A 25000-nucleotide genomic window follows, 5' to 3' on the forward strand; every position below is an offset into this window, starting at 1 on the left:
TAAAACTAAGTTTTAAATCTAATTATGTGAAATCTAAATCTAAATGTGAGCGCTAAATCTCTTGCAGAGTGTAAAGATGAATATTTATAGAATGTCAATATTCCACCAATCCGAGGCCTGTCAGCCGGAAAGCCGCACCCACATCTCTGCCGCTCAGTGCACGACACTCCTACATCTTTCTGTAGTAACATATTATCCTTTTAGTTTGTGCGTAGCCAAGGTCGGAGCAGCAAGAGGGCAGGTTAAAATTGTGGTACCTCATTTAAATGTTAGCGCCTTCTAGGCAGCCCCAAACAGAATTGACAAGTTGCACACGTGCAGCATCCTCTCACAATCAAGTGAAATAAAAACAAGAGCACTGAAGAGACTTTTCACTTTAAAACTTTGTTTCAGAAATTCAATGTAACTTTATATACACTTTACAATAGTATATAGCTTGGCGGCTTACAAAGATGTCTCAAAACATTTTCAAAACATCTTTAGCAGAAACATTTCTTGCAAGTAAAATGGCTTGACAGATACAGTGAAAAAAAAGAATCAACACTTTTTTCTGTAGAAAAAGTTCCCAGATTCAAATTCAATTCAGGACTTTTCCCCCACAAACCAAACTGTACTGTCTACATGCTATTAAACTGTTTGGTGGCATTGGACTAATCTAAATTATTTTGAAGAGTGGGGAGAACATGTAATGAAGAGTTAATCTTATTAATACATTTAAAAGCAGATATAACATGCCTTTTTAAAACCAAAAGATACAAAATAGGTTTTTCCTGAAAGGATTTTTCTTTTTAAAACATGAGGCTGCTAGTATTGTTCCACACGGAGTGTACAATAATAATAATGCAGATAAAAAGGAGCTGAATAAATCGCATCAAATGCCTTCTTCAGATACAAACTGACATCACACTCTGGCTGCTAGAGGCACCCTTGTGGGATTTCTAGGTGCATCTCCTTTTTCTCCACAATGTTTAAACCCCCACTTTAAAATCTCTTTTGGCTCATTGCCTAACGTATTTGTTCATGTCAATGAGGATACAAACACTGTAAAAAATTTGGAAAAACACCTAAGACTTCCCCTTATGCACAATTTACATTCATTGTCTGGACGTGCACGCAACATTATGCAGAATTTCCATTGTGCCCTGTTATGGTTGTACAAGCTGAATTCCTGGAGTGATACTAACGTGACGAGCAGGTGCAGAACAGATAGCAACCACTTTTGACAATTGCTTGGGATTTTTGGCCAGAACAGACTAAACTAGAAATCTGGTAAAATCCAATTCACTGGACACAAACGAATACTAATACGTGCAGGAATAAGTGGTGCTTAACAACGCTGGGGTCTGATTGTCTCTTTCCATCCTAAAAAAACATAAGGGGTGTCAATGTGGGGGGGAAGAAGAAGAAAGAATGCACTTTGATACAAATTAAATCTGTGGATAAAAAAAAAAATCAGCAGAAACAATAGTGCCTCAGACCGAAAGCACAGAAATCGTTATAAAATAAGAGTTCTGAATAACAACCTTTTAAACAGTAGGAAACACAGGCAGAGGTGCGGGCGATGACGCTGGTGCCACATGTGGCTGGTTGAGGTTCTAAACCAGATGTCCGGGGACACTGGCTATGCTACATTACCATAACGCTATCCTAGCCATCAAAAGTAACGGCTCTGAATAAGCCACAATACTTAGAATTTAAAAAAAATACTGATTCTAGACAAATCGAATACTGTAACGTCGACACATAGCACTTCAAACATGAATGCCCTCAAACCGTACACTATGTCAGATTTACATATGAGGATTCTTAAAACTAACATTTAATGAATGTGCCATGCTGTGTCCGCCTTGCATTTTTAAGCCTTCAGAATGAGAACATACTATACTCAGATGGATTTGACCAGCTTACTGTTAGACCCCTCTTCCAAAACACCTCACAAAGATAAAAACATATGGAAATGCAAATTAGAATAATAAAAAAAAAATTGGATTGACCAAAACAAGACAGCAAACTTGACTCGGCTAAGGTGGAATGCATATGATTTTAAAAGCTACAGTTTGCAAAAGACAAACGGAGTGAACAGAGACGCACGTATTGATATACAAGCCAGTCTTTCCTGTGGAGACTAGTGTCAACAGCTTCAGCACCAGAGGTTGAGTTGGGTTTTAGCGCCTATATCCACTAAGCAAGCACCAAAACCTGGATTTAGTGTAGAGACGATAGCCCACTCCAAAACTGAAGTAAAAAAAAACCTTTTTTTCTTTCTTTTTTTTTTTTTTAGAAAAATTCATACAGGAAATGTTCTTCTTTTGAATGGATAATGTTTTTTTCCATAGCAACGGTGAGTAAAAAATAACAAAAAACAAAATGAAGCATTTTTTTTATGAGGGGCTTTTTACACACTTGGTTTTCAGTCCTTCCTAGCTGTCCCTGTCTAAGAAACTGGAGTTCAATCCGGAGGCAACAGGTCGTGAAGACGGAACCTCTCCCGAACATGTGGCCGCACATCTTCATCCTGTTGAGTAAGTAGCTGCTTGAGTCATGATAGAATAGACCAACAAAACAGATAATGCATGATAAAACACAGAACAAGTAGGACATCGTACCATCTCAACCAGCTTCTCAAGGAAGGGCACCAACTTCAGCAGCTCACTGTCATTCCTGTCCATAAACCAGCTCTCAATGGGAATTCCGTTGGACAACTGTGAGGGTTAAAATAAAATATTAAAAGTGGCTAGAAAAGATACAAAACAAAAAAGCATTTTAAAATAATACTTGCTAATTGAGATTTGCATTTTGTACAAAGGCTAAAAAAAGCATCATATACCTGTATATTATAAATGTTTTGGTTAAATTTTATTTATACACTGGGCCTGGGGCCAGTAAAAAAAAAAATTATTAAGGGCTACAAATGGTCCCTGGGCCGCACTTTCATAGTCATTTGTCAGGGTTCAGCACGTGGCATAAGATCAACTCTGATCAACCACAAGTCCTGACAACTAGTGAGCTTGTTAACTGATTTTGTTGTTAGCAAAGGATGGTAATTAAAAAGGGAGAGGAGATGGTTACTGCAGCTGGAACTATTTGATGCCTAACAAGTAATTTATTTTGTAAAAGTTGATCCGAATTTGGCAAAGAAGGTATTCTTGGATGTGGTCTGTAGGCAACAAGTTGTCTACGCAGTGAAATAATTTTCCGCAAGCCGACCAATCACAGCCTTTACGGTCAGGGACGTATACGGTATCTTATTGAAGCTACTTGTCATTTGAAGCTACACAGGAAGGTTTTGCAGGGAGAGGAGCGAGCCGGTTTCGTTTATGCTGGTACCTTAACCAGGGCTGAAAAGATTGATTGATTAAATCTATACAAAAAAAAGCATCAATTTGTTGCTTGGATAATTAGTCTAATAAGTAGAATACATGGACATCATTCCCACTAGACTGCTCCAAGAGAATGCAAGAGAGAGGTGCACCTATTGGTGATGTAGCAGGTGTGTGTGTGTGTGTGTGTGTGTGTGTGTGGGGGGGGGGGGGGGGGGGGTGTGGGGGGGGGGGGGGGGTGAAGAGCAAAGGGCCCAGTTGGAGAGGTTTTACGATCATTTCTAAGTGAAATGATCGTAAAAGACGTGAGCACATCACCCCTATATTAGCGTCCCTTCCCTGGCTCCCTGTGCGTTACAGAATCAACTTTAAACTCCTTTTGTTTGTTTTTAAATGTCTAAACAACCTCACGCCAACATATCTCTCTGACCTCCTTCACCCTTACTGCCCCGCCCGATCCCTAAGATCAGCTGCTACTGACGGTCCCTGACACAAGGCTGAAGGTTAGAGGTGACAGAGCTTTCACCACTGCTGCTCCCAAGCTCTGGAACAACCTACCTCTGAGTGTTAGACTAGCCTCCTTTCTTCCTGTTTTTAAATCTCTCTTAAAAACATACTTTTATTCCATGGCTTTTAACACAGTGATATCCATCTGCAATGGCGCCCCATAATACACCTGCTGTGAACCTGTTTTTATGTTTTATTTATTTATTTTTTATCGTGTTCTGTTTGTCTTGTGTTGGGTTTGCTCGGTACTCGTATTATCTTTTAACCTGCCCATTGTACAGCACTTTGGCTACCCCTGTGGTAAATTTTAATTGTGCTTTATATAAATAAAGTTGATTTGAAATGTTCATAATGTCAAACGGAGCTGGAATTTCACAATAAGACTGCACAAATGATGCAGAATTACCAGAAAGTATCCTACATAAAGATGCAAACAAGCAGAAACAAGGTAAAAGTCTATTTTGGTAGCTAATGTCATCTTATCTGTTTGAATAGTATAACAAAGTTTATATTCAAACACATGGGGGCATGTGAGGACATGTTAGCGTCTACAGTTTGTATGTTAATGCAAATGAGTTGTTTGTCCAAAATTCAACACCATTCCCCAATTAAAACTTTTTCAAATGTTAAATACATTGTCACTCAATTCATCATAGTTTATCAGAGAGCCCATTTGTTTAGTTTGGTTCTTTATTATTTATTATCTGGTTTTAGGCTTGTTTATCTTTCAAACCATTTTCTTTTTAAAATATAAGTACCGGTAATATAGTGGTGCTCCCAAATCTTAAAAGTGCAATTTCAATTGTATGTGCATTTATAAGAAATAAGAATGAAAGGTCATTAGAAAAATGCTTATTTATTTCAACTACTTTTCCCAAACAACGCATCAAGGCTGCAAATCGTGTTTTATTCAGTTAATAGAACAAATTAAATCAATAGATTACTCGATTACTAAATGAATCTATAGCTGCAGCCCTAGCCTCGACACAGGAGCATAATCCAGTTTTCAGAGACTGAACTCCAAACTGAAACCAGTGAAATGCAACAAAATGCTTACAATATGAAAAATGCCTACATTCAGGCACGACAAGGGGGTTAAATAACCGTGAAACATTTGTCGTTTTAAGAAATCTGTGCCAGATTGCATCTTATTGTACTGTGTTTTATAGAGGGCTCCGGATTTTTCTACATTTCTCACAATGCATTGCTGTTGGCAATATTAGAAGGCTTAATTTGTAAACATGCTCATTGTTGCTGATCATTCAGCTAGTGATACCGATAATGTCGACGACGTGCGATTGTCAACTGCCACAATCGAGGTGGGAGAGGTATTACTAGCTTTTATCGCATTCCTAAGCATATTTCTGGACAAAACGGAAGCGGCAGAAAAAGAGTGACTGGCAAAGGCGAGCATGGATTGCTGCAATCAACAGAGATGTGGCGTGCTATGATGACTTTGTGTTTGTTTGAATCATTTAATTTCAGGTCAATCAGAACATGTAAGCAAAGACAAATCTAAAATAAATGCTACTTGTATACTTTGTATCGACGTGTTTGGTACATAGACATAGTTTTCTAGACTTTTCTAATTTTGAAAAGTATTTCAAGGTCTATAATGGGCTGTGTTGAAAAATTAAGTAGTTCACAAAGTCTGAGTATGAGACATCGGGGAATATGTCTTGGTTTCTGCTCCACTAGAGACTTCTTGATTTTGTACGGATCATTGCATTAAATTGTGGCTGTTTTCAACTTAAAAACGACGAAGGGACTTCTTATCCAATGACTCACAGTATTTCTCCATCGTATCACAGCTGGGGCAATGATATTTTCGACTGAATAGAAAATATTACATGTAGCTTTATCCTGAACAATGACGGTAGTCTTTTAATATAGTTGCTGGCAATGCTTTGTGGGATGCTTTAACCAAAAATACTAAGCCCTTTGATTCATATTGGGTTGTTTCAAGCTTAACTAATAAAAATTGATAAAATTCAGACCGCATAAAGTGGCCGGAACGTTAAAGACGTGGACATAGTTTACGCGCATCTGCTGCAATAGAGCTCATATGAGAGAAGTGGTATGCGAGTGTCGTGACCTATGTGGCTGCGAACAGCGGAACATTTATTTTTTTAAATTGTTATTACCACACATGTCAAAAGTGCAATTTCAATGTTGATTATGGCCGTTTTCTGGAGAAAAAAAAAGATTATGCCAAGCATAAAAACAATTGTTTAAACTACCGGTATTTTCCCTTAAATATGCATTGAATCTATAAAGTGTCTTTATCCGATTACTCCACTAATTACTTGATTACTACAATAAATCGATAGCAGCAGCCCTTCAGAACATAGCATTATGTTATAATTCTGCTGTTCATGGCAATTTTATATCTGTACTAAACAAAGGCTATTTGAGCCACAGGCGGTTCTGGAATGTATTTGTTTTGAAAACTATTACACGTACAGTTCTATTTCTGTAGGTACCTGGTATGCAAAGGCTTGTGGTGAATTGTCAATGATGATGGTCTTTGACAGGTCTCTGCCAAGAATGTTAAGATCCTTGATGTAGTTCCCTTGGACACAGACACAATGCTCTCGGAACAACCTGTGTCTACAGTGAGTGAAGAATGACAGAAAAGAAGGGGGTCGGGAGATTGAGGACACATTGACAAGGGTCAGGACGATAAATAATTCAGAGAACACCACCAAACTAACAGCTCATCATTCCAACACTGGTGCTGTACATTATGGCTTCTCACGATTATGAAAATATAATAATCGGCCACACAACGTGTATGCAAATTCCGGAGCTTGTGACTGTGAAACAGATGAGGAACGAATGAGTGGGGGAAAATGCATGTCTACGAGAAATTTGGGATGTCACCATGGTTGCTACTTTTTATTTGACACAGCGCTAGTATGCCTAATCAATAATCACTCAACAAAAAAGTAAGGCATATGATTTCTGCCTTCACATAACCGCGGACGGAGTCACATAACTGGCCAATAAAACAAAATCTGCTGATAAACGCAAAATAATACCATGGAAATTGACATAAATGTAAGTGAAATGTCATTGTGAGGAGAAGAAACATTTGTTTGGCAAAAATAATGTGTCCGGCAGCACTCATATCCTCCCGAAACACTCAGCCACCCCGTTCTGAACTAAATGTCAAGACGGTTGCTTGAAACAGCGACTAAACTACGAAGCTGAAGCTAATAAGAACAATCTATACACCCACAACACATCTAATCTACTTGTGTTGTTGTGAACGACATCATCCACGTAAGATCAATGTACAAACAGTGGTCGCAACTCTTTTGAGAGGCGCTCTCGCTCTCTCTTTTTTCTTTTTTTAACAACCTCAAGCGAGTCGCCTCTTTACTCGTCAAGCTGAGAACAGCACAGCAAAGCACACTTCCCCCCTTCACAATCTGGTCTGACTGCGCTAACAAAATAAAGGTTTCAAAAAATGATCTTGCGCAAGCTTAATGTACTTAAACCACTTAATGATAAATTTACAAAAATGATTAAGCTTTGACATAAAATATTGGTCAAAATTGTCCAAAGATATATTGCACTACTAAACGTGATGATTGTTGCATTTAATTAAACATTTAACTATATTTTACACAAAAAGCACACTATGGAAAAAACTACTAAAAAAACTAAAACTACATTAAGAACAAAACGGAAAACTGAATTTTATTGTTTTTTTGTATTGCTATTTAATGTAATTGTTTTGCCATTATTATTTTACTTGCTGTGGTTAATTTGTTACTAATTAATATCCATTACTAATGAATAACTTTATATTTAAAGATGAGTTTTGCTAGTAAAATAAATACTCATGTTTTCAGATGAATGAATTGTCTAATTGTGATTACAATATCAATCAAAACCATGATTATTATTTTTGCCATAATCATCCAGCCCTACTGTACATTGTATTTAGAGCTGTAAAATTGTTGCTAACATACAGAAACACCTCACCTTACTAACTGCTTCTTAGGGTCCAAGATATTGAGCAGTTTGTCTGCATACACCTTTTTAGAAGCTGTGAAAAGGATGATCTGGAAAAGAGACAGAAAGACCACTGTATCAAATCCTACATTGTTAGAAATAAGATCAAATACATGTAATACCCAAGATATATTTACCTCATAAATTTGAGACATGCGTTCCAAAAACTCTCTAAAAAACGGTCTCAAGCGCACATATACCTATAAATGGCAAAAGAGCATGAGAAATACAGAAGCACGTCACAGTTCACTGCATACATTTGTTTAGAGCGACAAAGGCAATTTATCCTTGATTTTTTTTTGTCTGTGTATTTGACAAAAAATTGCAGAACTGATTCCAAGTGTTATAACCCCCTCTAGTGGTCAGAACATGTATCAGTTACCTGGTATATCACATCCTGAAAGAGTACAGGGAAGGTAAGTGCTGCATCGTCTAGCTCGTTTAAACTGCAGTGGACCAACGTTTCATCCTTGAAAATATAAGTGAAACATGTTTTTCATAAGTATATAAACTGCAAAAATAGAACATTTCTTGCTTTCGGAAACTGACCAGATCAAGGACCAAAGAAAACTCAGGTGTGCTACGAGTCTTTAATGGTAAGGCTGGTTTCCGAGTTAGCTGCTCTTCAGTTAATGGTGGGACGTGTTTGATGAAGAAATACCTGGAAAGTAAGACATTAAACATGTTTAATTGATCCAACCATTTCAACCACAGTATAAGTAAGGGCAGTAGGGTTGACATATCTATGTAGTGGTCTAACATAAGTCTCTAATGGCAAGAACAATTAAAAGATATTTAAATTTAAGTTACATTTATATGTTAGTATGTATAGTTCTTTTTTATAACCTTTACTGGAAAGTTTCTTTACATTAGCAATAACATTTGAGAAATGTCTGGTTTTATACTAGCTTTATGTCAAAAGATTTCATCTTGCAGGCATCAATCCAGTTAAAGCGAAAGTGTTGAAATCACTGTCTATTCTGAGACAGATGGCAATCTATTACCAACATTTTATGACTTGGGTTTTTACTTACGGGTCAAAGACTTCCCATTCTTCTTCATAAGATGCTTCTGGTGGAACTGCAGTGGGAGGAGAGTTCATGTATGCCATATCTGGACTTGAGCCTGGAGCTAGGAAAATAAAATCATATATTGAATAATTTCAAAATACTGTATAAGCATAGCTCTGATCAAATCAATAAAAATGTACGACTGACCAGTGAGAGGTGGAAGGTCAGCATTAGCATCAATTTCATCCTCCTCTACAGTGGGGCATGCATCAGGGATGTGAGGAAGTCGTAAAGGGGGCAGCTGGGATACACTCGAGTAGAAGCTTGTGGTGGTACATAATTCCTGTGTAGAAGTGATGGTGCTGGTGGCTGTTTCTACAGATTGCTCCATTTCCAGCTGTTTCACTATTTCTTCTGCTTCCAAAGCTTGGTCTGGGGAGTCTGAGCCGGATGAGGCTGTGTCAAAGTGGAGAAAAGTATGCATAAAGCCTGTCGCTGGTGATTGGAGAGTATCTTTTTATATGGTATAGGCACAGTTTGGTGATATACAAGGAGTTTATATAACATATAAATAATGATAAAATGTAATATGGTAAAACCGAGTCTAACGGTACAGCTAAGGACATAGCCAAAATAATTAAAGAGACATTTGATTATTTCTATTAGAATATTAAACCGTATATTTGGAGGGATTATGATTTTTTTAAAGACAATTTAAGCCTGAACTTTGCTTTTGTGTAGTATACCATGTCATCCCGATCCCTGTATAGCTCTTCGGCTAGTTTAAGTGTGCGACGTCCAATTCTCCACTGCAATTTTAATAAACTCACAGACTTACTGGTACCAACTCGCTAACTTAAATGCAAACAAGGAACATTAACGTCTTTCTCCATTAAGAAACAACATACCCCAATCTAAGCATATATAAACATTGCTGTGTGAGCAACTAAGATATTAACTGGTGCACATGGAACTTAAGTTATGCTCTCTTAAAACACAGTCATAGTTCTAAGTTATAGAAAATAGGTGTGTTTTACGGTGCGTTCAAAATTCGCCGAACAGAGTAGGACCTCACAATACTCACTAGAAGTAATAGATTTTGTTTCGCTTTTAATTTAAATACATCTTTAAGCACTTCAGTTAAAAAAACCAATATTTTCAACAATAAAAGCTTCGCCATTAAAACAGATAAAATACTAAGACTAAAACAAAAACAGTGTAGGATAAACACAAAACATACAAAATAGTGGGTTGACCAACAGTGTGTCTACTTTAGAGATTTAAAACAAAAAAAACTTTGTCAAAAGATTTCAGTGTGTCTGTGTGCATTCAACAATACAGTAATAAATTATAACCGTGATCATTTTAATTTTCCTATCATTACAGCCCTAGCGGCAATGTTATTTTTTATGAGAGGTGTACATTAAGGTGTATTGCAGGAAGGTTTGGAGGAAAGAGCCAGTTCATTGAAGGTCTTCAAAAGAGGTAGTAGGGGGGGTCATTGGAGGTAGTGCAAGGAGTCGTGAAATTTGTGTACTCAGTGCTTTGAATCAGATAGCTCACACAGTTTTACAACTACCCTGAAGAGATTACAGTAAAGGCACTTTTTAGTTAACTTTACAGAGTTCATGCAGCAGTGTGACAAGGACATGAAAATGAACACAATAAAAAGCTAGGGGGATAAAACCGCCAACGGTATTAGTCTTGAATTTGTTTCCTATTTCTTGACTATCACGATCGACCATCATTAAAGGGGAACTGCACTTTTTTTGACATGTTGCCCATCATTCACAATCCTTATTAGGAGGTGGAAATCTTTTGCCACCTCACGATTCGATTACGATTCAGGAGCTACAATTAGATAAACAATTATCGATGCATCTTCAATTTATTGAATATTCGTGTCACTAAATAAACATTTATCACTTGCAACTTTTAAAAACAGTGCATAATAAATTCCCATCACATGTATTAAATTAATGGAAATGTGTGCAAAACTGGATCATAAGTGCCCTATAATAAAAGAGCTGGTCAGGTCTCTCTGGGAAGTGGCTCGCTGCAGTCAGCCAAATTTTAGAACGTTCTGCATGACTATTTAAAATAAGTAAATCAATTATCGATTGACATTTACTAATTGATTTTATAATTGTCCATGTACGAATTGCGATGCATCTAAAAATCGATTATTCCCCCCACCTCTAATCCTAATGTAAGACAAGAACGAATGTTTTCCTTTTTTTAATGTATTTTACAATTTTAAACGTACGCGGCACATTCATTTAAAAAACATTGGTTGCTTCCTCTCCCACTACATCACTGATTAGTACTCACTGTAGACTTCATGAGAGCCAACAAACATAATGAAACATTAATTACTGTACAATGTCTGCTGTAATGAGGATGCCAACTGATAAAATCTTGTTATATTCCTGTTTAGATAAAAAATTACTTTTAACCCTCGCGAAGAAAAGGGGGGTGGAAGCAAGCATCTTTTTGTGTCGTTTCCGGGTCTAAAATGGCTATCAAATTGTACCAACAAGTCTGATTACATCCTCGTCTTTCTACTATCCAGGTGAGGCAGGATTTAGAATAAACGTTCACGAGCAGGGAAGCAGCTTACCACTCAATTATGTAAATTAGAGATGTCTGATAATATCGGACTGCCGATATTATCGGCCGATAAATGCTTTAAAATTTAATATCGGAAATTATCGGTATCGGTTTCAAAAAGTAAAATGAATGACTTTTTAAAACGCTGCTGTACGGAGCGGTACATATCCGGTAAAACACGGACGTAGGAAGAAGTACAGAGCAGTTGCGTCTCCCAGTCAGTAGGCCCTCCCCCCTTCCCTCTCCCACACACAACACAGGAGTTGACGACTGCAGCATGAGAGGTTTACTGGCGACGCTTGATGACCTCATCAAACCTCCGCCAACGGAGCATAACAACAAGAGTGTGTTGTTGCCGGTGCTGTAGCCGTGGCTAACAAGCCAGCTCGCTCGGTGACTGACTAACGACACCATGTCTATGGTTTGGGATTATTTTAAAGTGTGTCTGACGGATAAAAAACAGGCAAATTGCAATGACTGCAAAAAGTTGGTTATGCAAGGAGGAACCAAGACGTCTTCCATTAATACGAGCAATTTGATCTCCCACCTCTTCAAGAATCATAAGGAGATACACGATGAATACAAGCGGAAGATGGATGAAACGCAAACACCGAAAAAAAGTAGTACCACACAGTTGTCGCTTAAAGACTCCGCCGAGAAAAAACAAAAATACAACAAAAACCACCCCAGGGCAAAAACCCACATTGTGGTCAGGGTCAACGCACGCAGTATGGCAAAAACTACGGTGGAGTTTGGTGTGGCTAGTCTGCCCTGCATGGCGCACACTTTGCAGCTTGCAGTGAACAGAGCTGCCCTGTCTCAACGCAGCATTTCAGAAGCTCTGGCTGACTGCTCGGCCACTTCAAGCACTCACCAATAGCTTGCAGCACATTTTTGTTACTCATACAAATACTTTATAAACTGGGCTCAATCTGCCCTGCTCTAATTCCCTGTTATACAGTATACCAGGCAGTCTTGCACTAAAGGAGGACTATGTTATTGTTTACTTTATTACTCTAGTATACTCTGGACTGAAGCTGTGTGCCTTCATTGTTTTTGTGGCTGTTATTTTGAGGCACGTTTAAAAAATTTTTTTAAATAATGCACTTTGTGAACGTCACAGTATAGTATTTCCCATAGTTGTACTGGGTATCAGAATTATCTCAGGGAGAGCATGTCCCAAATTCCAAGCTGCTGTTTTGATGCATGTTAAAAAAAATAATGCACTTTGTGACTTCAATAATAAATATGGCAGTGCCAAATTGGCACTTTTTTCCATAACTTGAGTTGAAGTTGTGCTCTTATTTTGGAAAACCTTGTTACATTGTTTAATGCATCCAGCGGGGCATCACAACAAAATGAGGCATAATAATGTGTTAATTCCACGACCGTATATATCGGTATCGGTTGATATCGGAATCGGTAATTAAGAGTTGGACAATATCGGAATATCGGATATCGGCAAAAAAGCCATTATCGGACATTTCTAATGTAAATATAAGCACACAAGCTTGGGATCATGACACCACTATAGTTTGTTTGCGTTAGCGCTTATAATAACAATATCACTAATACTTAGTTATTATTCAAGTCACAAAATGTAAATGGAGTATTGTTGGCGATTTCTTAATTGGGTTTTATGGGCGGAATAGAAGACATCCCATTGGCTATGCTGTAAGCAGACTTTAATTTACGAGTTAGAATGCATTAAAAAAATACATCTGTTGTCACGTCTTTCATAATGATTGTGAACTATAAGCAAAATTTAAAAAAGAAGAAGTGCAGGCCCCTTTTAAAGATGAAGAGTATTCATTTTCATGAACGCTCAAATGGTCACCGATTCTGAGCAGTTTTATTTTGTAAAACCTTACTTTTTAAATCGGCCTTTGCTGCATCACATTAAATAAATATTATAGGTTTATTATTAGGGACGGCGTGGCGAAGTTGATAGAGTGGCTGTGCCAGCAATCGGAGTGTTGCTGGTTACTGGGGTTCAATTCCCACCTTCTACCTTCCTAGTCACGTCCGTTGTGTCCTTGGGCAAGACACTTCACCCTTTGCCTCTGATGGCTGCTGGTTAGCGCCTTGCATGGCAGCTCCCGCCATCAGTGTGTGAATGTGTGTGTGAATGGGTAAATGTGGAAATGCTGTCAAAGCGCTTTCAGTACCTTGAAGGTAGAAAAGCGCTATACAAGTATAACCCATTTATCATTTATTTATCATTTAGTTAAAATCTCCATCGAGCCACAGATTAGGTTAATGTAGGAATTAAATTAAAATGCAGTTCAACCAACATCTACTGTGAAAGCCTACCATTCTTAGCCGGTGAGAAGAAGTTGAAAACAGGGGAGAAAATTGTCCCAAGAAGAGTTGTCCTAGGAGGGCTGGTGGGCACCTCAGCAGCTGTTGTCTCCTCCAGACTTCCATTGGGCTTCTCCTTGCTCCTGTCATGATTGGTTGCCACTGAAGAAGAATCAATATAATTTAGACCACAATAACAAAGTATAGGAAAAAATATCACTTTTCTTTGTGCTACTCACATCCATTGACGCCGCCTTTCCTACCAACCCTGCCGACAGTCCTGCGAGGGGTGTCTGGTGCTGAAGTGATTAGGTTGTCAACGTCGCAGTGGAGACGTGCCTTCTTGGCTGGGTTGTCCTGCTGCACCTTAAAAAGACAACAATGTATGCACAATTCTATACAAAAGCTTAAAAGTATTTGCATTTCGTGATAGTGGAGCTTGTGAGTCTAGCTTGTAAGTGTAGCATCATATGGCGAAAACAACAGACCTCAATATTTGGACAACGGCAATTTTATTGCTGGAATGTCATCCGGGAACATGTGATCTACAATAAACTTCCACGAGCAAGGAAGCAGCTCACCAGTCGATCATGTCAAAATAGGCACACAAGCTAGTGATTATGACGCCGCTATGGTTTGTCTGTGTTAACGCTTATAATATTATCACAAACACTTGGGTAATATTCAAGTTACGAAATGTAAATAGAGTATCGTTAAGTGTGCACACACGTCAGCAGGCAAAATTAGGAGCCTTTATAACTCATTTTGAAATTCTATCATCATTAATATACCAAATATTTATTTTGTGATATATCATTATGGCAGGATGCTAAAATATATTTTGTTATATAGATTTTAGGCCATATTGCCCATCCCTAATGAGAAACACTATAGATATAGACAAACATTCTGGAAAAACAAAGTGTGATGCAGTCTTTAGATAGTAGAAAAATATAAATTTAAAGTTATTAAAATTAGAAACCATATTAAATGAACACAGGGAGACGCTTGTTTGCAATTTACTTTTCTACTTGTTATAAAATTTCCAGTTCCTATGCAGCAACTCTTGAGCAAACATCTAAAATTAGAACCAAGTTCTCTGATAGGCTACTGCAATCCAGCAGGTTTTCAATGGAAATGTGACACTCTCCACCAATAAAACCATGCCTAATACAGTTTTAGGCAACTGTGCAAAATCAAATTGACTGATTTGAAAAAAAGAAAGAAAAAAAGTCAACAGAGGCTACTTCAAGGCTTATTGTCAAAACAACTGAAATGACTTGGGTATTTACCTTGACTGCAGTTCCTCTGATGAACTTTTTGATTGTTGAGAACAAGCCCCTCGCACTGGTAGGAGCATCTTCTTCTACTTCTGAATGCTTTCTCTTGGTCCGAGATGGGCGTGGTGCCAGACTAGGGATCGGTTGCTGAGACGCCTTACGCATTCTCAGCCTCATCGTTTTAGCCGTCACATGTAAGGCTGTTTGAAATAAAAAAGATTTACTTAGTCAAATGATACACAATCAACAGTACAGATGACACATAGGATGATTGAGGTACTTAAGAGAACTGAATACAAATGAAAGAAATGCATAAATTGAGCGTAATAGGTTAACCTAATAATCTAAAACACACTTAACGTTTAATACAGATAAATGTGAGAATGTGAAAATATATTTCCGTAGTATTGGTTTTGCTGGCTTCAACCATCTGGATGTATTCAACATCCCATTTCACTTACCTCACAGCAGCCAGATGGCTTTCAAAACACAAAACAATGGATCTTACACTATACACATTCAAGGCGATTTAGTTTGGACTGGAAAATTTGTTTATTCAACTTGTGATTTTAGCCATATCTGCGAAGAGCACACATCTTGCTCTCTCAAACGTAGATGTTCAAAGTATTCACACTGCCAAGGAGAAAAACTATTCACAGAGGACACCAATTGTAAGCACATCCTCTCTCGCTCTTGTGCTTGCGTAACAGCAGCAGACTGAAAATATGTCTGGACATATCCACAAGCTGTAGACACATCCATTCATACGGAATACAATTAAACCGAGTATGGGGGCTTCACTGTGTCTGATTTTAATGTACAGTATCAAAATAATAAACGACGGTTGTGCAGTAAAACACCAACCAGCATCACATTAATAAATAGTGAGAGAATTAAGATTGTTAAAATAAATGCGGAACACTGAAAGACAATATTGATGGAAACATTTACAGTATGTTCTTTAATTGCACTTTAAACAATGAATAATAAAAAGAGTTTGAAAAAAACACAAATATCTAACTGACATTATATATCAACTGTATCGATAAATTCGAGTTTTTTTGTTGCAGACAATTAAAAAAAAAAAGTAAATTGATGTTTTTCTCCTCTTGCTCCAATACTTATTGCCCCCAGGAGCTTCTGTTCCACTTTCATTTATTTAAAGGAGATTCACACAATTAGCTACACAACATGGCTACTGCTAACACGAACAAGAACGAGAAAGAAAAGTCAAATGTCATCAGTGATTTGGACAGGCGTGGAACAAATGACAGCACGATGCAAAGTTTGTTAAAAACAAAAGGCCGTAGCACAACAAGAGTATTCCAGGATCTGGGAAAAAAATAGCATCCAGCCAAGTGGGGGACATGCAACAAGAAAACGAACAGGACCGTAACAACAAACAAACTCCCGCTAAACAGCAACTTCCTGTGATGGAATGGTTTACTCAAGGTACCAAGTATGACAAGAAAGGAGCATAATAAAGAACAATAACTAAGCGGTCGATCTGCACTTGCTTAAGATGTGGTTTCCAAAAAGTGGAAAGCCTGTGTTTATCCATCTACTAAAACTATAGAGACACCTTAATGTTGGAGTTTATTATTTATTTGCATACAATGTACAATGCTACATTTTTGTTTACAGACATACTTAATTTGAAATAAAGGATTTAAGTTTGCACTTTATTGATTTCAATACTGCCGTTAAAGTGCAAGGTTTAATTTTTGTTTACAGAAGTATTTTATTGAAGACAAAAGTTTTGTCTCACAGAGTAAGTAAGGTCTTAATTTAAATTTTAACAAAGAGTCTATACAACATGCAATTTATATTTGCTCTAGAAATAATAACTTTATAAAGAAAGATGCAGTGTATGTTCATGCAATGTATCATTTTAAGTTGTGGCAGTCTTTGTCTTTCAAATTATTAGTTTAAATGGAAACTGAAAGCAAAATGTGTTGTACATTATCTGTCATATGTATTTATTGGTTTCTTTTAGATGTAGGAAAAAAAATGGAAATCAAATATTTCGTTAAAAAAAATATTTCAACATTTTATTTTTAGGCCATAGCGCCCAGGCCTACCAACACTGATTATTATGACTCTTGATATATATTAGTTGATGTTGAATCCTCACAAATACTATCTGGATGCTGTATGAACATCATTCCAAGCAATATATTTATACAAAGTCATTTTAGTGATGAAACGAACATGAGGGAACTTGACCGATCACCTAATTTACCTAAGATAACCACATTTGAATGAGCAGCAGAGGTGGGCCTGGGCCAACAACAAATTTTGCTGGACGATATATTGACCTACAAATTATAAAAGATATTATTGCAAACATTATTTTAAGACCAAATTAACCACTGATGTAGTGATAATACATAACTCAATTATACCCTTTCAAATGCAATAAACTTTTATTTCTAATCTATTTTAACATTGGAATGTTAACTTTTAAATATTCATGTTAAATAAAACAAACAAATAAAAATGAAATATACTGTGTCAGCAAAATGTTGCACTTAAATAAAAATGACAACCAACAGCAATAAAATAGGTTATGTCGCTGTTGAAGGGGTGGAGGACCACAAATATACACAACCATAACAGAAAAATAATATGGCTAAATAAAACTATTATTTACAATTATTGTCAATGTATCGTTGAATGTGTTAAAAAATAACTAAAATAAATAGACAATATACTTCCTTGGCAGAGGCAACATTGAATATTGTTCTTGCTTTATAAGAGCAATATTATCTGTATTTGTGTGTTTAAATATGTTAATCGCCTTCTATTTTCATTAGTAAACAATTTGGAATGTTATTAATAAATGCAAATTGGATGATCTATTGTTTTCACTTCCGGTTTATGTGACATCACGGAAGTTCACTTCCTGTTGAATGGACGTCTGTCTGTTTCAACGCGACAACGTTGAGTTTCTATCGATAACTTTGTGCAAATACAGTACAGCCTTAATGTTCAATGTGAATACTGTGTCTCAGTTGTTTGGACAGTAATGTGCTTCTTTAAGTTTAGATTGGGATATGACTATCCTTAAAAAAAATAGACATTAATGTTTGTTTTCATGTTTGCATTTAGACTAGCTAGCAAGCTAAAGCTAGTTGTTAATGGGTCCATAGGTTTATCAAAGTGCAGTTATCAATGCCGGTTTTTTGATCACTTTAATCTAATGAGGCAATACTAACCGTCGGGAGTTTTACAGCGGTTATCATTATTACCGTTTGAGCATGTAGTACATTATTATGTCATACCAACCTTTCTTACCTATTTGCACCTGTTTGTGTGTATTTGAGATCTGCAAGTCCCGAAAATTTGAAATCAAACCCTGGAGGCATGGCAGAGATATTTATAAAACAATCTTGCCTTCCTTCATACTTCCTTTTAATGAGCGGTTTGGAATTTGCCCAATTAGTGACTTTTTTTCCCCAATTGGTGGCGTCAGCGGATGTCTCTATATACGGCTAAGTTTTACCCAAAGAGCTTTGCGCTAGTCTGCCATTGTCATCTGATGTTGCAGTCAATAAGTTCCTTATTTTTCGCTATCCTGTGTTGTGGGGCAGCCTGGCTCGTACATGCAATTTTTTATCAACACCAAGTGCTGCCACGCAAGCCCAGAAAATACATTTTGGAAAATCAAGATCACATATACTGCAATTGGGTTAATTTCTACATTATATTTTACCTTTAGATTTATTCTCATTTACCAACCTCTTTTGGCTGTCCCGTTGACACTTACATGTTTCATAATGTACCACCAATTTTGTTTTTTAGTAGATAATTTAGTAACATTATAATCATAGAAAATGTAATGTAAAATTCTGTGCCATGCATTCACAGAACTCAGAAAAACATTTTCCATTTGGCATCTCTATCCTGTAGCCCCGCCCCCTTAGGTAATATACTTCCGGTGTTGTGATTTGTGTTTACAATCTGTCATGTAAAAAATATAACTTCTTGCTGGCTAGGCTATTAATAAATATTCTAGAACTACAACTGGTTCAGAACTAACAGTGTTCAGATTTTAATCATCCAAATACGATTAGCAGCAAAGTAGACAGCCGTCAACGTTGTAGCTCCGAGAGCGAACAGAGGGGACAACAATTAAGGTAGCTTGATGGCTAAAAAGTGTTGTCCGATACCAATACTTTTCGGTACTTTGATACTTTTATAAATAAAGGGGACCACAAAAAATTGCATTATTGGCTTTATTTTAACAAAAAATCCTAGGGTACAGTAAACATATAGCTCTTATTGCAAGTTTGTCCTTTAATAAAATAGTGAACATATTAGACAACTTGTCTTTTAGTAGTAAGTAAACAAACAGAGCCTCCTTATTAGTCTGCTGACATATGCAGTAACATATTGTGTCATTTCCCATTCTATTATTTTGTCAAAATTATTTAGGACAAGTGGTAGAAAATGAATTATTCATCTACTTGTTCATTTACTGTTAATATCTTCTTACTTTCTCTTTTAACATGTTCTACCTACACTTCTGTTAAAATGTAATAATCACGTCTTCTCCTGTTGTTTGATACTTTACATTAGTTTTGGATGATACGACAAATTTGGGTATCAATCCGATACCAAGTCGTTACAGGATCGTACATTGGTCATATTCAAAGTCCTCATGTGTCCAGGGACATATTTCCTGAGTTTATAAACATAATATAAATTTTAAAAAAACGAAAGAACATGTGATGCCAAAAAATATCGACGTAATCATAGCATCGACTAAATATGCGCGGGGGAGGCGGGGTGGACTGGTAATTTTCAGAGGCGGTATAGTACCGAATATGATTCATTTGTATCGCGGTACTATACTAATACCGGTATACCGTACAACCCTAATGTTTACTAACAAGCGAGCTTGTTAGGTGCTTCTGATCGTCTCCCGGTCCTGCAACTTAGTGCTGCATTTAGGAAAGATGAACAGCGAGTGCCTGCGGCTGAGGAGGGTGTTGCTTATTTAGATCATATTTTTATTGATATTTCATAAAAAAAACAGAAGTGATGTTTTGAGGCAAAAAATGATTGCTTAAAAACACAGATTTTTGCGTGAATTTCACTTGCCTGAAATTAAATAAAACAACGTGGTCATTTAGAAATAGTTTTTCTATATTTTATTATCTGGCTGAAAACGGCAATTAGTTTTTTTTACAAAGCAGACAGGAAACGTATCTGCACATTAGGGATCCTCATTACATTTGGGAACAAAATCTCGACACTAACATGCTATAAAATAACATTTGTGGTCATTTAGAAATTGTTTTTTCTAAATGACCACAATATTTATTTATTACAAATTGTTTATTAAATCATTTTTTTATTTTATAGCATGTTAGTGTCGAGATTTTGTTCCCCGATTTATTGAGGATCCCTAATGTGCAGATACGTTTCCGGTCTGCTTTGTAAAAAAATAAAATACAATATCAACACTAACATGCTATAAAATAAAATTTGTGGTCATTTAGAAATAGTTTTTCTAAATTACCACCATTTTTATTAGAAATAGTTTTTCTAAATGACCACAATTTCTTATTTTATAGCATGTTAGTGTTGAGATTTTGTTCCCCGATTTATTGAGGATCCCTAATGTGCAGATACGTTTCCTGTCTGCTTTGTAAAAAAAATTAAAAATCTCAACACTAACATGCTATAAAATAAAATTTGTGGTCATTTAGAAATTGTTTCTCTAAATGACCAGGATTTTTATTTATATGAGGGAACAAAATCTCGACACTACCATGCTATAAAATAAAAAAAATTGTGGTAATTTAGAAAAACAATTTCTAAATGACCACGAGTTTTATTTTATAGCATGTTAGAGATTTTGTTCCCTGATATAAATAAAAATCATGGTCACTAACATGCACTTACATGCTATAAAATTTTAAAAAATTATTTTATAGCATGTTAGTTTCGAGATTTTGTTCCCCGATTTATGAATGTGCAGATAAGTTTCCTGTCTGCTTTGTAAAAAAAAATAATAATAATCTCGACACTAACATGCTATAAAATAAAATTTGTGGCCATTTAGAAATATTTTTTCTAAATGACCATCATTTTTATTAGAAATGTTTTTTCTAAATGACCACATTTTTTAAAATTTTATAGCATGTTAGTGTCGAGATTTTGTTCCCCGATTTATTGAGGATCCCTAATGTGCAGAAACGTTTCCTGTCTGCTTTGTAAAAATAAAAATCTGGACACTAACATGCTATAAAATAAAATGTGTGGTCAATAAGAAATTGTTTTTCTAAATGACCACGATTTTTTATTTTATAGCATTTTAGTGCCGAGATTTTGTTCCCTTATTTATTGAGGATTCCTAATGTGCAGATGTTTTCTGTCTGCTTTGTTAAAAACAAAAACAAAAAAAACGTAATTGCTGTTTTCAGCCAGATAATAAAATCAATATTCATGTAACTGCCGTCCATACGTCGTTATCGGATATCCTCCCAAGCAAGGACCGTGAACATTGCTGTTGCTGCCGGCGAGCGGGAAATAAGAAAACGATGGTCTGAAATGGAGCTGGCTAACACAAACAGAGATATTTAGGGGCCCCTCCAACATAACACTAGTCGATGTATATCTCGCGTTTAACCCGATTACAACCAACCACCGAAACCCCAATTTTGCCAAGGTTGAAGGGTCTGGAAATGAGCAGCGAATCACGGCTACCTGACAAAACTACAGTGAGCAACACGTTTAACTAGCGGAAGGTGCAGAAACATTATATTACAGTAATCGCAATGTTTTAAAAATATGAATCAAGCTATCATTTCCCAATACTGCTGCGAGCAAGCCGATGCGGCATCAGCAGTTAGATGAAATAACGTTGCTTTAGGAGCATTCAGTCCTATATTTCACTTACAGCCCGTTTATTGACTCCTTTTACTCGTCTGTCATCTCGTATTATTTATAATTTGACTGATGTGCGGTATAAATCTACAGATTTTTATTTTTTTTACACACACAGTGCTGGTGATTGGTGTACTTACACAACATAACTGAAACTATGAATGGTAAATATGCCTGTTAGCTGGCTAACGTCAATCAGCGAAGTTCAGTCGTGGAATGCATCGAGTCCTTCCCCACACAGGAACCAAAAAATATGTAACTGCTTTTTTTTTTCATTTTTAACGGCAACACCTGGGCGTATAAATGTTTAAAAAAAATCGCTGTCATTGTTCGAGAAAGACGTGCGCCGTTGCGAGCCAAAACCGTTGTTAGTAGCGGTATCCTATGAAGGCCGCAGTTAGCTTAGCATAATTAGCCCAGCTAGCTTACTTGAAAACAACTACTCAGAGCTAACAGATGTGCACAGGCGGGGAGGGAAACATGTAGCTTGTCAGCTAACATTACGTGAAACAAGAGTGACCGTTGCGACTTACTTCACCGCGGTCCTCGGTGGGGTGGAAATATTGCCTTAAGACCCGAGCGCCATCACGGAAGAAGCAGTGATTGTTTTTCGTCTTCTGCGGCTACTTTTTCCCTTATCTACTCTATGGCCGTCTCCGTAATGACACACCGTTGTTACCAGGCGCCATTTCCCGCCTCTGCTCGGGCTCTGCAAGGTAAATACCCGTATGGGCACGGACACGCCCCCTTACCGCTCTTGCATCTTCAAATCCAATTGAACGGTTTTACATTTTTAAACAAACGCACACGATCATTTTTTAAATTATAGAGTGTTAAATAACGAATTATCTTTTTTTACTGTTACCTTACACATTTAGGCTTTAAGTATCATACCAGTTGACAGCACGAAGCAATGTATTTTAATAAAATCAAATTACAAAGTGGCATGGCTAATATTCTTATAAACCAAGTTTCCAAAATGCGGTCCGGGGGCCATTTGTGGCCCACATATCAGGGCTAAAAAAAAACACAAAAAAAACCTAATGTCATCCGAAAAAAACTGATAACTTGATACACATTTTTGAAAAGTCTTAGTATGCAGAGATCTTTTTTAAGTGGCATGACTAAGGTTCTTATAAACCAGGGTGTCCAAAGTGTGGCATTTGTGGGCCACATATCAGGACAAAAAAAACAAAAAACTGATAACTTAAGTTAAAGTACCAATGATTGTCACATACACACTAGGTGTGGTGAAATGTGTCCTCTGCATTTGACCCATCCCCTTGTTCCACCACCTGGGAGGTGAGGGGAGCAGTGGGCAGCAGCGGTAGCCGCACCTGTGATACCCATTTTGATTCACATTGATACACATTTTGAAAAGTCTAAGTATGCAGATATTTTTATTTATTTTTAAATGCTACATATATCAAACGTTAGTGCAGCTTTGTGTTTTAAGTGAAAGATTGTATCATTTTTAATTAGTATACCGTATTTTTCGGACTATAAGTCGCAGTTTCTTTTCATAGTTTGGCCGGGGGTGCGACTTATACTCAGGAGCGGCTTATGTGTGAAATTATTAACACATTACCGTAAAATATCAAATAATATGATTTAGCTCATTCACGTAAGAGACTAGACGTATAAGATTTAATCGGATTTAGCGATTAGGAGTGACAGATTGTTTGGTAAACGTATAGCATGTTCTATATGTTATAGTTATTTGAATGACTCTTACCATAATATGTTACGTTAACATACCAGGCACGTTCTCAGTTGGTTATTTATGCGTCATATAACGTACACTTATTCAGCCTGTTGTTCACTTTTCTTTATTTATTTTAAATTGCCTTTCAAATGTCTATTCTTGGTGTTGGGTTTTATCAAATAAATTTCCCCCAAAAATGCGATTTATACTCCAGTGCGACTTATGTTTTTTTCCTTCTTTATTATGCATTTTCGGTCGGTGCGACTTATATTCCGGAGCGACTTATACTCCGAAAAATACGGTACATTGCTTTTCTTACATTTTTACTGTTTTTTTTGGACAATGTCACAGGCCAACAAAACTTGAGCGGCAAATGGCCCTTAGGCTACACTATTAGACATCCCAGAGATAAGAAATAAGAGTACAATTTTGCATCATTAAGTTTTGTCTTTAGACGTGTTTCCAGCATGTTTTTTACCAAATAAAAAAATATCAAAATGGCCAACGCATACTTTGACTTTTTGTTATGCAGCCCTTGGCGAAAAAAGTGTGGACACCCGTGATATAAACGAAACAATTTCATGTGTTTAATACAGTACTGCTAGGTCAACTAGACATACCTCACTAATGGAGAGGTGCCCATTGTATTTGGTAAGTTTTCTCTTTGATCAAAAACAAACAGCATGACTCCCAAGTATTGATCAGTAATGATTTGTTTAATTAGCAGGAGTCACGTGCATGATCAGTATCATTTAGAAAATACATAAGGGGCACCCTTCTAGTGTTCACAAAAAATCATTTAATTGGCTATAAGCAAAGTCCTTGGCATTCCAAATGCTTTTCCAACCCCTGTAAACACAACACTATTATGTCCCAAAAAAATGTGGTAAAAAAAAAAAAGTCAAAATGCCTCCTTAATAAACAAGAGTTGTTTCATTTCCAATTGAAGAGAAAAAAAAAACATGTCAACTACTGTAGACTCTTTTAGACTACTCAGCTATGAAGAGGCACTCAATTGCAAAGCAGAATAGTCAATGCACAGAATTCATATTGTCCAAGCCTAACTTCAATACCGAATCAAACACCAGTCTAGTATGTTATGAGTTCTTTTCTTGTATAATTATGTAACAATATTCAATTACATCCATAATGGTCCATGATATTAAGGATGCAAGCAGTAAACTTCGATTCATACTGAAGTCCGTGGAAGGCGTTTGAATGAGATTGAGCTGTACAAAATTCCCATTTAGAGAACGTCGATGGCTTGATGTCGCTTTCCGTAATCCACAGCCCGATCTCCCTGCATGTCTCGATCTTCATCATCTGGGATGGGAAAAAAAAGGCACA

At 36.8% G+C, this 25000-nt stretch overlaps 2 protein-coding genes across 4 annotated transcripts in view; both read right to left on the reverse strand.

The window, feature by feature from the left end:
• Positions 1–369: 369 nt before the first annotated feature.
• Positions 370–22686, reverse strand: ctdspl2b (CTD (carboxy-terminal domain, RNA polymerase II, polypeptide A) small phosphatase like 2b). The gene is made up of 13 exons (XM_062031083.1): positions 22482–22686; positions 15064–15251; positions 14011–14137; positions 13784–13933; positions 9068–9316; positions 8885–8981; positions 8400–8511; positions 8233–8319; positions 7988–8050; positions 7821–7900; positions 6311–6437; positions 2607–2702; positions 370–2515 (listed from the first exon to the last, which is right to left on the reverse strand). Exons 2-13 carry the CDS (start codon positions 15226–15228, stop codon positions 2450–2452), a joined length of 1419 nt encoding a protein of 472 aa, XP_061887067.1. The 5' UTR covers positions 15229–15251; positions 22482–22686; the 3' UTR covers positions 370–2449.
• Positions 22687–24325: 1639 nt separating this feature from the next.
• Positions 24326–25000, reverse strand: part of golm2 (golgi membrane protein 2) — a 35447-nt gene continuing 34772 nt past the window's right edge. Inside the window, exon 9 of one of the 3 annotated variants that reach the window (XM_062031060.1) lies at positions 24326–24976. In XM_062031060.1, coding sequence (XP_061887044.1) covers positions 24900–24976 — 77 coding nt within the window. In that variant the 3' untranslated portion in view covers positions 24326–24899. The remainder of the gene's footprint in view (positions 24977–25000) is intronic. The other 2 variants (XM_062031052.1, XM_062031069.1) reach the window with 2 other exon arrangements.

Source organism: Entelurus aequoreus, linkage group LG02 (assembly GCF_033978785.1).
Source record: "Entelurus aequoreus isolate RoL-2023_Sb linkage group LG02, RoL_Eaeq_v1.1, whole genome shotgun sequence".
Classification (NCBI taxonomy): Eukaryota; Metazoa; Chordata; class Actinopteri; order Syngnathiformes; family Syngnathidae; genus Entelurus; species Entelurus aequoreus.

Bases quoted from the DNA above. Each gene is read 5' to 3' on its own strand.
- ctdspl2b (XM_062031083.1), bottom strand. From the start codon at position 15,228: ATGAGGCTGAGAATGCGTAAGGCGTCTCAGCAACCGATCCCTAGTCTG. The intron at 6,438-7,820 runs GTGAGGTGTTTC...CACTCACTGTAG, and splicing joins CCTAAGAAGCAGTTAGTAAG to ACACAGGTTGTTCCGAGAGC. The intron at 2,703-6,310 runs GTACCTACAGAA...TAACCCTCACAG, and splicing joins CACAAGCCTTTGCATACCAG to TTGTCCAACGGAATTCCCAT.